The sequence below is a fragment of the Ahaetulla prasina genome, chromosome 1 (genome assembly GCF_028640845.1).
Source record: "Ahaetulla prasina isolate Xishuangbanna chromosome 1, ASM2864084v1, whole genome shotgun sequence".
In the NCBI taxonomy this organism is placed as follows: Eukaryota; Metazoa; Chordata; class Lepidosauria; order Squamata; family Colubridae; genus Ahaetulla; species Ahaetulla prasina.
The window spans coordinates 374836391-374850840 of NC_080539.1; the positions used below are offsets into that span (position 1 = coordinate 374836391).

The 14450-nt window shown below is 40.7% G+C and overlaps 1 protein-coding gene across 1 annotated transcript in view; it reads right to left on the bottom strand.

The window, feature by feature from the left end:
* The window catches only part of LOC131188302 (vomeronasal type-2 receptor 26-like), a 29199-nt gene extending 17395 nt beyond the window's left edge, over window positions 1-11804 (bottom strand). Inside the window, exons 1-3 of the mRNA XM_058163494.1 lie at window positions 11773-11804; window positions 4915-5132; window positions 2426-2456 (exon numbers count right to left, since the gene is read on the bottom strand). Of these exons, the coding sequence (XP_058019477.1) occupies window positions 2426-2456; window positions 4915-5132; window positions 11773-11804 (281 nt within the window). The remainder of the gene's footprint in view (window positions 1-2425; window positions 2457-4914; window positions 5133-11772) is intronic.
* Between the last annotated feature and the right edge of the window lie 2646 nt (window positions 11805-14450).

A 14450-nucleotide genomic window follows, 5' to 3' on the forward strand; every position in this document is an offset into this window, starting at 1 on the left:
AGCGGGTTGGGCTAGAAGACCTTTAAGGTCCCTTCCCGTTCTGTTCTGATTAATCCTTCCAATTGTTTAACATCCAAACCAATGCTGAGCACAAACTGGAGTCGCAGCATCAATTTCCTGAAAGCCATTATTCATGAGCTGATTCCAAAACTGAGTTTTGATCCTTTTTTTTTTTTTACAGTATCCCATACAAGAATTGAGCTTTCATTTGACTTTTCCAGGGGATTTTCGATCTAAATCAATATTATAAGTCAACTTTTTCAGGAAATCAGCTCTCCAAACTCGATTGCAGAAAATATGACTTCAGCAACAGAGTGGTCAATGCCTGGAATGCACTACCTGACTCTGTGGTTTCTTCCCCAAACCCCCAAAACTTTAACCTTAGACTGTCTACTGTTGACCTCACCCCATTCCTAAGAGGTCTGTAAGGGGCGTGCATAAGAGCACCAGCATGCCTACCATCCCTGTCCTAATGTTCCCTTTAATTGTATTCACTTTATATATTCAATTCATGCTTATATATATTATCTAATATGTACTTGACAAATAAATAAGTAAATAAATACAAAATAAATTTCTAAGGGATTGTTCTGCCTCCCTTTTTAGGTGGCTTATCGTCTTATTGTAGAGTTCTCGAAAGATTGAGAATTATACCCTATTTTATGAGCTTCGCAGGCTATAGAGAAAAGCACAAAGGTTTGAACTATGCTAGGATAGAATAAAGGCAGGAGAAGAAGCAATGGATGGAAACTAATCCAGGAGAGAAGCAACCTAGAACTAAGGAGGAATTTTCTGACAGTTAGAACAATTAAACATTGAAACTACTTGCCTCCAGAAGTTGTAGGGACTCCAATACTGGAAGTTTTAAAGAATAGAATAGAATGGAATTCTTTATTGGCCAAGTGCAATTGGACACACAAGGAATTTGTCTTGGTGCATACGCTCTCGGTGTACATAAAAGAAAATATACATTCGTCAAGAATCATAAGGTACAACACTTAATGACCTAATGATAGTCATAGGGTACAAATAAGCAGGAATAGAATAGAACAGAACAGAACAGAACAGAACAGAACAGAACAGAATAGAATAGAATAGAATAGAATAGAATAGAATAGAATAGAATAGAATAGAATAGAATTGATTTTTTTATTGGCAAAGTGTGATTGGACACACAAGGAATTTGTCTTGGTGCATATGCTCTCAGTGTACATAAAAGAAAAGATACCTTCATCAAGAATCATAAGATAAAGAAGAGATTGGACAACCATTAGTCTGAAATGGTATAGGGCTTCTGCCTGGGCAGAGGGTTGGACTAGAAGACCTCAAAGGTTCCTTCCAACTCTGTTATTCTGTTATTCTGCTAACTGAATTGGAAGGAAGCCTTGGAGGTCTTCTAGCCCAACCCCCTGCACAAACAAGAGAACCTACACCATTCCAGACAAGTGGCTGTCCAGTCTCTTCTTAAATGTCTCCAGTGATGGAGGTTCTTAAGGATATTGATGGAGGATATTAGAAATATCACCAAAACAAGTATTTCTGATCGTAAGGCCTGAGTCCAAAACAAATCAAACAGGTTTCTATATCTTTTCCCTCCAGATAAAAACTTACACAAGTTTAAGATGAAGCAAAGTTGGGCGTTTTTGAAAGTCTGGGATGTTGGATGAAATCATGGTTATCAGGAGAAAATTCCCACCAATAATGAGTTCCCCAGATCTGTAATAGTTCAATTTTTCCTGAATCTGGAAAGGAGTTGCCAGTACACATTCAGTTGGGATCCTCTTAGCAGCAGGTGGGGACAGGAGCCAGAAGACCAGGAGCAAGAGAAGAAACTCAGTCATCCTTGTTACCTTCCCTCCTAGATCAGAAATCAAGGTTTGTGCAGAAACTGAATTGGAAGATAAGCACTTAAAATCTCACCAGAGCTTTAGCGCAATAGAAGCTGGCTCTGCCACCTGGATGGTCTCAGGACAAATTTATCTCCACCGTTTCCCCTCTTATCTCTGTTTGGGCTGTGACCAAAGAGAAAACTTAGGTCAGCTGAGCCTGGCCAAACCCAGGAATTAGCTGTCTGCAAGACATGCTAAATGTTAAATTTATATTTACCGACAAAGAAATAAAGGGTATCTCACATATTTGAGCAGACCAGGTTACCCTGATTGGAAAAAAAACACTTAAGACATGTTAAGATTACATGTCCTGCTCCCACCTTAAGAACTAAGAGCATATTGTTTAAAGCAGGTTTTATCTTTGAAGATTTGTGAGGGTAGAAATCCACAGGGGAAACATTAAGTATTATTGCTCTTCTGATAATTGCAAGGAAAAGCAATGGTCCTCCCCATTCAACCATAGATATTTTTTTTGCACACCAGAAGGGGGAAATTCTGTTTGTGTCTCTTGTTGTCAGTTCACAGACTAGCTTTACTCGAGAGTCAAGGTGAAATTGGGTGTTGGGCCTAGAGAAAATAGAGCAGCTACGTACAAGATGCAAAAACACTGCAAAAACATATGGGCTACAAATCTTGATCAGGGCAAAGCACTAGATGCAATTTACATAGACTTCTGTAAAGCCTTTGACTCAGTGGTACATGACAAACTAAAATCCTACGGCATCTCCGGACCCCTCCATAATTGGATGGATAACAAGAAATCTGCAAATTGTTGCCTTCAATGTACAGATTTGCAATCTGGGTGAGGAGAGAAGTCCTGCCAATTCTCATTACTCAGTAGTGGGAAGTTAGATGGGGGAAGTGGGTGGGCAGAACAATTTGCATCCATATCATGAAGAATCTCAAACCTACCAGTAATCACCTGAAATCTCTTAATATTTTGATCTATTGAACAGCTTCCTTTTTTTTAATTTGAATTTATATCCCGCCCTTCTCCGAAGACTCAGGGCGACTTACATTGTGTAAGGCAATAGTCTCATCCTATTTGTATATTTATATACAAAGTCAACTTATTGCCCCCCCAACAATCTGGGTCCTCATTTTACCTTCCTTATAAAGGATGGAAGGCTGAGTCAACTTTGGGCCTGGTGGGACTCGAGCCTGCAGTAATTGTAATTGCAGGCAGCTGTGTGTTAATAACAGGCTGCATTAGCCTGGTGAGCCACTTCCTTGATCTTGAAAGATCTACATTTGCAGAAAACTCTACCTGTCTGACTGGAAATGGTCCCTCCTGGACAAGCATCATACTGACAGCAGCAAACCTGCTCGCCCGCTTGAACACTTTTTCTCTCTCCTGCATAGCACCTCTTCATGCCACACGTGGCAAATGCCTATGCAAAATCAATCAGGATGCTGTTGTCATATATCATACGTGACATGGTACAAGGCCTATGTACAAGCCCTATGTACACTGCTGACGTTATTTTCTCATCCCAATCTGAAAATCCAACAGATTGATGAGGCAGCACAGCAGCATTGGATGATTAATTGAGGATTTAAATTTTCCCGTTGGAAAAAAAAATAGTGTTAAGGAACTCTACAAAGTTAATCAAGTTTAGTGCCAAGCTTTGATTCTACAGAGGACTCTGTGCTTCCTTGGGGGACAACTGGAAGACAAGAGATGAAAAAATATTGCCTGGCCTACGTCAAGTGCCTGATCTTCGGACCTTCCGTCGTGAGCTCAAAACACACTTATTTATTCAAACGGGACTGGCATAATAGTGTTGGATTTTAAATTTGGGGTTCTGCTAATATTTTAAAATTTTAAAATCTAAATTTTTAATTATCAGCCTTTTATAATCTGCTATGTTTTAAATATGTTGTTTTAATTGTATATATTTTGTGTTTTTATCTTTGGCTGTACACCACCCTGAGTCCTTCGGGAGAAGGGCGGTATAAAAATTTAATAATAATAATAATAATAATAATTATTATTATTATTATTATTATTAATAATAATAATAATAATGATTGTTGCTGAAAACAGGAAAAAAATGTTTATTGATTCAATTTTAATATCCACCCAACTCAACCAAGTGATCCTCATTTGCACTTGATAAGGCATTATTTGATAAATGTGTTCCTTCTTCTCTGTCATGTTTTACAAAATAATAATAGAATAGAATAGAATAGAATAGAATAGAATAGAATAGAATAGAATAGAATAGAATAGAATAGAATTCTTTATTGGCCAAGATTGGATACACAAGGAATTTGTTTTTGTTGCATAGGCTCTCAGTGTACATAAAAGATACATTCATAAGGTACAACACTTAATGATAGTCATAGGTTACAAATAAATAAAGAGCCAAGCTCATAAAATAGGCTACAATTTTCAACAGTTCAGAAGTCTTCAACAGGAAGATGATAAATCACATAAAAAGTGAGGAGTGGTAACACATTGGAAACTGTGCTTAGTGAAGTGACTTTATTGTCACTTTACATATACACTAATCGGCATGAAATTTCATTGCATACAGCTCTCAAAAGTTCACCACCTCCAATATATACTACATGAACATGACAAAATAAATAAATACAAAATTATGTATATACCCACTTATATGACACAAACAACACAGTCTAGTTTGGATCAAAGATGTTTCCAATGCATGCATTAGTTAGAGATTTTTGTTTCTTATCATATTTTCTCTACAGTTAAGATGGGGCCTCAGTAGGATAATGTAGCATTTGGGGAAAAAGATACAAGCCAAGAGAGCAGCTCCAGAGGCCAAAATGGAGAAGATCTCCACAGCCACCATGGACTTCCCTTTGGTGCTCAGGTAGGTGGGGAGGAAAGTGATCCAAACACTGCAAAAGACCAACATGCTAAAAGTAATGAACTTGGCTTCATTAAAACTATCAGGCAATTTCCTAGCTAGAAAGGCCACTGTGAAACTGACAAGGGCCAAAACAGCTAGGTAAGACAGGACACAGTAAAACATTGAAACTGAATCTTCATTACATTCCAAGATAATCTCTCCCATTAAGGAGTGGAAATCCAGGTTGGGAAACAGGAGAGAGGTTCCCAACCAGGTGGCACAAAGAACGGCTTGGACCAGGGGACAGGCTAAGACAATGGAGTTGGTCAGTGGTTTTCCTAAGAGTTTCCTTGTCTTGTTCCCTGGCTTGGTGGCCATGAAGGCAAGAACCACATGGCAGTTTTTGCCAAGATACAGGAAACTGCCAGGGAAAAGAGAATGACAAAGGCAGATTGTCGGAAGAGACCGGTGAACTTCCCAGAAAAAGAGAGAGAGAGAGAGAGAGAGAGAGAGAGAGAGAGAGAGAGAGAGAGAGAGAGTCCCTGTCTTGGGCTCTTCCGTGGAGATTCCTGTTCCTGTATTCTGATTGGTTGTCAGACTTCCACGGGACCATGCAGGGGTAACTTTGTAGTGTCTTGAGTCCCAAGCTTGGTTGAATCTTGCTGGGTGATGTAATCTCCCCAGGTGACATGTGGTGAATCCTGTTGCTAGATGGGTAGAGGGCTAATCCTGTCATGTCCTGAGGACCATGTCTTAATCCCATCACCCTGCAGCTGAAATGGGGGGCAGGGAGCTGCTTTGCCTTTAAAACATTCTTCTCCTTTTCTCATCCAGGGTAATTCGTAATGAATCCCCTGTGGATTTCTGCACTCACAAATCTTCAAAGATAAAACCTGCTTTAAAAAAAATAAGGTAAGGTAGACTTTGCCTGACTCAGAGAATGCCAGAAAGCAGATCCTTTATATAGGCCATGGGGTGTGGCTCCATGACTCAGCACTTATCCAGGCCTGCCCCTCCCTTCCTTCTATTGCCGCCGCCTATCAATTCTCCTGAAGCGAGGGTCACTCCAGTCTGCAGCTGTTGGTAATTGACTTTCCTCAGGCTCACATGCTGTGGGGGAGGGGGAGGGGTCTAGTTGCTCCGTTTGCCTGGGCATGGAGCCAGAGCTGGGGGCTGGAGGCACTTCTTCCTCCTCGGCCTGTCTGGGCATGGAGCCAGGGCTGGGGCCAGGAGGCATGCTAGGACATTCCTCAGCGTTTGGAAGCAGATAAGATGGGCCCGGCTGCGGGGAAAGTGGACAAGGCACAACAAGAATAAGATAAACCTTACAATGGGGTCTCCCACTCAATTGACCCAACTGACCAGCAGGAATAGCCAACACCCCAGAAGACAAGCTCAGTGTCAGAGTTCCAATGGATGCCCTAATTAAACCATGAGCCTTGAGCCAAGCTTCAAAAGAAATCCAGTTATTTATTAGGAGCAACATGTTGGCACTTACCCAAGTGGAGTCAGCTCTGTCCCATGTAATTTACGGCCCAATTATGACCCCGTTTCCCCCTTCCTCCAAGGGTATGTCATAAATCACATTCTCTAACGGAGCACTTTCACAGGCTGTAGAGATTACGCCCCTCTGGCTGTTGCAGGTAACTGGGATATAGCCTTGAGAAAGGTATGCATGGAATGTGCTTCTGGTTGGGGCTGCCATGCTGTTCTCTCAGTTTTTCCCCCTCCTGTGTCTGGCAACTCGACAGCAGACCGGGATGCTTTGAGAGTTGACATTCAGGATCCAAAAAGATCTTGACAGACTTGAACAATGGGCCCTATTCAAAATGAAATGTGGAGAAAAGCAAGATTTTATACCTCTGGGCAGGAAAAACCAAAGGTAAAAGTACAGATTAGGTTAAATCTGGCTCAAAAACAGTAACTGAGAGAGGGACCTTGGAGTCGTAGTGGACAACCACTTAAATATAAACCATCAGTGTGTGGCAGCAGCCAGAAAAACTAATATGATCCTTGGTCGTACAAACAGAGGCATGGAATCAAAATCACATGAAGTATTAGTACCACTTTATAAAGCCTTAGTAAGGCCGCACCTGGAATACTGCATCCAGTTTTGGTCACCACATTACATGAAAGATGTTGAGAATTTTGAAAAAGGCCTGCAGGTTAAAACATATGAAGAACGGTTGCAGGATTTGGGTATTAGTCTATTTGGGTAATAGTTTGGGATTTGAGTAATAATTTGGGTATTATTAGTCTAGAGAAAAGAAGGACTAGGGATGACATGATAGCAGTATTCCAGTATTTGAGGAGCTGGCACAAAGAGGAGGGGCTCAACTTTTTTTTTATTTGCATTTATATCCCGCCCTTCTCCGAAGACTCAGGGCGGCTTACACTATGTTAGCAATAGTCTTCATCCATTTGTATATTATATACAAAGTCAACTTATTGCCCCCAACAATCTGGGTCCTCATTTTACCTACCTTATAAAGGATGGAAGGCTGAGTCAACCTTGGGCCTGGTAGGGCTTGAACCTGCAGTAATTGCAAGCAGCTGTGTTAATAACCGACTGTCTTAGCAGTCTGAGACACCAGAAGGCAAGACAAGAAACAATGGATGGAAACTAATCAAGAAGAGAAGCAACCTAGAACTTAGAAGAAATTTCCTAACACTGAGAACAATCAGTGGAATGGCTTCAGAAGTTTTGGATGCTCAATCACTGGAGGCTTTTAAGAAGAAACTGGACAGCCACTTATCTGAAATGTTATAGGGTCTCCTATTTGAGCACGGGTTCAGACTAGAGAACCTCCAAGGTTCCTTCCAGCTCTACCCCTAATTAATTGATTGACCCCTAATGCCAGCTGGAAGAGGCAGGCCTTAAGGACTCATTTAAAAATGAAAGTTGTTCTCTGTTGCAAATCAGAGAAGAGGAGTTTGCTACAGAGAGGTGGGACAATCACAGAAAAGACATTCTTGTTAGGTTCCATAAAAAAATATATTCTGTTCTAACTTCTTGGATGAGAAGTGAAACATTTTCAAGGAAAACCTCCCAAAATCCCAGTTGCCTTTTGGAAAAGCACCTTTGGGACAACCATGACCTGAAGGATTGAGAATCTCCATGACTTCCTTCTTGAAACCTGGTTCACATCCTGGCAAAAGTATGGCATTATTCTATTCCCATGATGGTGAACCTATCAGGGATGTGGGGGGGGGCAGGGCTGCCAGAGGTGGCACGCAGCACCTTCTCTGTGGGCATGCAAGCTGTCACCCCAATTCAGCTCTGCCACGCATGCGTGCCCGCATCCTGATGGCCAGTTGGTCCGGGTCTCTGCCACGCATGTGAAAAGGGCGGGGAATGTGCAGGTGGCCCACATGTGCATTGCATTTTGGAGGTTCAGGCACACGTTTTGGGCACTCGTCCTGGAAAAGGTTAACCATCACCTATTCTATTCTATTCTATTCTATTCTATTCTATTCTATTCTATTCTATTCTATTCTATTCTATTCTATTCTATTCTATTCTCCTCTCCTCTCCTCTCCTCTGTTCTATTCTATTCCATTCCATTCCATTCCATTCCCCTCTCCTCTCCTCTCCTCTCCTCTCCTCTCCTCTCCTCTCCTCTCCTCTCCTCTCCTCTCCTCTCCTCTATTCTATTCTATTCTATTCCATTCCATTCCATTCCATTCCATTCCATTCCATTCCATTCCATTCCACTCCACTCCACTCCACTCCACTCCACTCCATTCCATTCCATTCCATTCCATTCCATTCCATTCTATTCTATTCTATTCTATTCTATTCTATTCTATTCTATTCTATTCCATTCCATTCCATTCCATTCTATTCCACTCTATTCTACTTTACTCTACTCTACTCTACTCTACTCTATTCTGCATAAGCGCACAAACGTGCCTACCGTTCCTGTCCTATTGTTTTTCTTTTCTTCTTCCTATATATATGCTTATACCTCCTTATATTTACCCATATATGTGTTTATTTACTATATAATCTTTTTGTATGATACCTACATATATTGTTGTGACAAAATAAAATAAATAAATAAATAAATTCTATTCTACTCTACTCTACTTTATTCCAAAGATGGCAATTCTGCAACTCCAGGGACTCAAAACACATAACTACTCATTTTTTAGCATGGTTGAGAAATATATCTTGTTCTTCCCCATCCAGATCCTCACAACCTCCAAATACCAGGAAATGATCTTAACACCTTCACTTGGATGGCTGGAGACATACATGTATAGTTGGCTTATTGATGATACTGGACCCCAAAGTGACAGATGACGTCATCAGGGACTTCTAAAACGATGGGAAAGAAAGAAGAGCCTATGGCACCCCAGGAAGCAGAGGTCTAGGCCTAAAAGCATCTAAACCACAGGTGTCGAATTCGCCGCATCATGTTGTCATACCGTGGTGTTTTGTGACATTTTTACCCTTTTTATTTTTCTTTCTTTGCTTCTCTTTGTAATTAGTGTGTGCATTTATGGGTTGTTGTTTTTTTTGCAAAACTTTTAATAGAAATATTTTTAAAAATAGAAGTCAAACAAGGCAAGGAAACTAGAGGATGAGCTGGAAAAAGAATACAAGGGGTGGGGCTAATTGTTTCTGATTGGCAGGGATCCCTCCACCAATCAGGATGTCCAGCCCAACCAGGGGAGGAGAAACATATTGGAGGGAAAGATAAGAATAGAATAGAATAGAATTTTTTATTGGCCAAGTGTGATTGGACACACAAGGAATTTGTCTCGGTGCATGTGCTCTCAGTGTACATAAAAGAAAAGATACGTTCATCAAGGTACAACATTTACAACACAATTGATGGTCAATATATCAATATAAATCACAAGGATTGCCAGCAACAAAGTTACAGTCATACAGTCATAAGTGGAAGGAGATTGGTGATGGGAACTATGAGAAGATTAATAGTAGTGCAGATTTAGTAAATAGTTTGACAGTGTTGAGGGAATTATTGGTTTAGCAGAGTGATGGCCTTCGGGAAAAAACTGTTCTTGTGTCTAGTTGTTCTGGTGTGCAGTGCTCTATAGCGTCGTTTTGAGGGTAGGAGTTGAAATAGTTTATGTCCAGGATGCGAGGGATCTGCAAATATTTTCACGGCCCTCTTCTTGATTCGTGCAATATACAGGTCCTCAGTGGAAGGCAGGTTGGTAGCGATTATTTTTTCTGCAGTTCTAATGATCCTCTGAAGTCTGTGTCTGTCAAGTGTGACAACAGGGAGTGACAGTTTCCCCCCCCCACACAAAGGGATTTCCTATTAACATATGTAAAGAGTCCATTTGATGTAGTAGTGAAAGCACCAGGCTAGAAACTAGAAGACCATGAATAGTAGCTTGGGTCAGGCATGGTTGGTTGACTTTGGGGCTCTCCCTCTCAAGCTAGGCAAAGTGAAATCATCTGAAAAACATGCCTAGGAAACTACAGGGACCATCAGTTGCCAGGAGTCAGGACTGTCTTCTGGCAACAGACAAGAGTCATAATAACAGATGCACGCTAAGCCTGAATGCGCCATAACTCTATGGAGCCATGGGAGTCATCATCTGGGCCTGCTTGGGTACAAAAAATCAGTGGCTTACTATATCACCTGCTGCCTTTGCAATTAATAAATCATAATTTTGTTTCTCTCTGGTTATTGTCTCTGTTAAGTGAGCCTTTTTGTTGATTCTACATTGAGATCCTCAGATCCACAGAGGCATCAGGTTGAACATCTGACAGCTGTGGCTTCAAATTCCCCAGGCTGCCCTAGTTAGATGAAAGAGTTTGGATCTGTGCTAGAGTAGGAATAAACATGATTAGCTGAGTCCATAAGCGAGAGTCGGCCACAGATGCAGTTGCACAAATAACTTTTTCTCCTGTTGCATGTCAGAGGAGCTTGGAACGGTGCCAGGATTTCTCACCTCTATAATTAAAAACACCGCTCAACCGTGTTTTTGATGCTGTAAGTTTGGCCAGGTGGCACCGTAGAGACTAAAGTAGAGAACCAAACTCGCCTTACTCTCTTCCAGGCTGTCAACAACCAATTTCTCTGCATCCTCTCAATTAATACTTTGAATCCCAGTATAATTATGCTTTAGGAAAACTCTTCAGGGAGAGAAAAAAAAGTTCACTAAACTGAGATGAACTCATTCACAGATTCTGCCCATAACTTTTAAGGAAGGGTGTGTATGTGTGCATTTATCAAAGTTTGAGCTCTGCCTTATAGCTGTACCTTCTGTTTAAGATTTATTGATCATTCTTTTATTTGATCTTATTCTTCCTTTATGCAGGGGAGTTAAAGGGAGCATTCATAGGGTTTCTTTCCTCCTTCTCTTTGCCCTAGGGCAGGGGTCTCCAACCTTGGTCCCTTTAAAACTTGTGGACTTCAACTCCCAGAGTCCCTCAGCCAGCAAAGCTGGCTGAGGAACTCTGGGAGTTGAAGTCCACAAGTCTTAAAGGGACCAAGGTTGAAGACCCCTGGACTAGAAGACCTCCAAGGTCCCTTCCAACTCTGTTATTATGTTATGTTATGTTATGTCATAGGCACATTCACAAAATTTATTTGGTAATGGTGTGATCTGATTCAAAATTCCTGTTTTCTAAACCCAGCGTTTCTCAATGTTCGGCCATTTTAAGCTGAGTGGACTTCAACTCTCCTAATGCTGGCTGGGGAATTCTGGGAGTTGAAGTCCACAAGTCTTAAAGGGACCAAGGTTGGAGACCCCTGCCCTAGGACACTAAATTTGTGCGATTGCTTTGTGTTGGGTGGAGTGACTGGTCCAAAATAACCTTGAGAGCTTCTGTAACTAAAGGTACAGAAGAATTCAGCTCTTACGTATTTAAAGATCACAGTCTTGGCAAAAAAACATATCCTTTTTTTTAAAAATAAAAAGTTTTTTATTAAGTAAACATTAAAAACAGTGAGACCATCCTGGTCTTTTTATATCTATGCATATATTTTTTTTACATAACAACAAGTATAATTACTATTTAACATACATTGCTACTTTGTTCTTATATACATATCCCCTGTCACTAGGATACTAACCTTGTGTGGAGCTTTGTCTTTTTCTCCTCCATCGTTCTAGAGAGTACGACATGAAGTAACCAATTTCATTTCTAGGGGAGCAGACTGCAGATTGGTAAACCCTTACTAGGCGTCTCTGCAGCCCAACAATGCAGGGGTGGGTTCTAATTTTTTTTAGTACCGGTTCTGTGGGCGTGGCTTATTATGTGGGCGGGGCTTGATGGTCATGTGACAGTGGGTGTGGCTTGATGGTCATGTGACTGGGTAGGCATGGCCAACTCAATGTAATATAATATAATATATTATATTATATTGTATAATATATAATATAATATGCAACCCAACAAGAAAAACACAGACTTCAGAGGATAATTAGAACTGCAGAAAAAATAATTGCTACCAACTTGCCTTCCATTGAGGACCTGTATACTGCACGAATCAAGAAGAGGGCCGTGAAAATATTTGCAGATCCCTCGCATCCTGGACATAAACTGTTTCAACTCCTACCCTCAAAACGACGCTATAGGGCACTGCACACCAGAACAACTAGACACAAGAACAGTTTTTTCCCAAAGGCCATCACTCTGCTAAACAAATAATTCCCTCAACACTGTCAGACTATTTACTGAATCTGCACTACTGTTAATCGTTTCATAGTTCCCATCACCCATCTCTTTCCACTTATGACTGTATGACTATAACTTGTTGCTGGCAATCCTTATGATTTATACTGATATATTGACCATCAATTGTGTTGTAAATTTATTTATTTATTTATTTATTTTGTCACAACATCATACAAAAAGATTATATAGTATATACACATATAAACATATATAGGAAGAAGAAAAGAAAAACAATAGGACAGGAACGGTAGGCACGTTTGTGCGCTTATGCACGCCCCTTATGGTCCTCTTAGGAATGGGGTGAGGTCAATAGTAGAAAGTTTTTGGTTAAAGCTATTAGGATTATGGGAAGAGACCACAGAGTCAGGTAAAGTATTCCAAGCACTGATGATTCTGTTGCAGAAGTCATATTTTCTGCAATCTAGATTAAAGTGGTTTACATTAAGTTTAAATCTATTGGTTGCCCTTGTATTATTGCAATTAAAGCTGAAGTAGTCTTTGACAGGAAGGACATTACAATAGATGATTCTGTGAGTTAGACTTAGGTCTTGTCAAGGCGACGGAGTTCCAAGTTTTCTAAGCCTAGGATTTCAAGTCTGGTGGGATAAGGTATTTTGTTGTTTTCAGAGGAATGGAGAACTCTTCTTGTAAAATATTTCTGGACACGTTCAATTGTATTGATGTCAGAGATGTGGTGAGGGTTCCAAACAGGTGAGCTGTATTCTAGAATTGGTCTAGCAAATGTTTTATATGCTCTGGTTAGTAGTGTGGTGTTTTTGGAAAAGAAGCTACGTAAAATTAGGTTTACAACTCTTAGAGCTTTTTTTGCTATGTAGTTGCAGTGGGCTTTGGCACTTAGATCATTTGACATGAAAACTCCAAGGTCTTTAACGGGATGGGGGTCGTCTGTAAGGTAATGTCCATCTAGTATGTACTTAGTTTTAGAGTTCTTTTTTCCTATATGTAAGACTGAGCATTTGCTGGTTGAAATTTGGAGCTGCCAATTTTTAGACCAAGCGGTTAGATGGTCAAGGTAAATGTTGTACCTTGATGAACGTATCTTTTCTTTTATGTACTTTGAGAGCATATGCACCAAGACAAATTCCTTGTGTGTCCAATCACACTTGGCCAATAAAAAAAAATAATTCTATTCTATTCTATTCTATATTACATTGAGTTGGCCAAGCCTACCCAGTCACATGACCATCAAGCCACACCCACTGTCACATGACCATCAAACCCCGTCCAATGTCTCTCATGTCAAGGGGTACCTTGCCTGGCCCCTCCCCTCCCAGCCATTCCTTGTCACACCCAGCCTCAACGTATCTATAGTTCTGCAAAAATGTTGTTCACCTTTTTTCAACTTTATTATCTACATACTATAGATCAGGGGTCCCCAAATTTGGCCACTTCAACTCCCAGAATTCCTCAGCCAGCTTTGCTGTCTTAAAAGTCTTAAAGTGGCCAAGGTTAGAGACCTCTTCTATAGATGCACTTTCATGGACCACTGAAAGGAGGAAATGGCTCACATGCTTTGCCCAAGAGTGTTGCCTATCACACGCTGCCCTATTTTTTAACACTTTTAAGGGGCAGCTAGAAAGAAGCGGGGGGGGGGTGGAAAGTATTTTCCAAAGCACCAGAAGGCAAAACAAGAAGCAACGGATGGAAACTCAACAAAGAGAGAAGCAACCTAAAACTAAGGACAAACTTCCTGACGGTGTGAACCTATATAGGTTTCAGTCATAATTTCACATATAAAATAGCCATTCATGTAATACAACCTGCATATTGTTCAAAACAATCATTAGTATTATGGCTGATGTTTGACAGCAAGCCTAAAATCCCCATTCCCTCCCCACTCCAGGGGAAGGTTACTTCAAAATCCCCATTTCCTCCCCACCCCACTAATCCGTTCTGGGAAGGAATCAAACTCCCCCCTCTTCATTTCCCAAATAAAATATCCCAGATAATTTAGGAATAATCAAGCTGCTAGCTAGGTACCTGCCTGGAATTCCACATTCCTGCCAACTGCATAAAGGAAACTTTGTAAGCAGAAAACAGCTACCGGTGCTT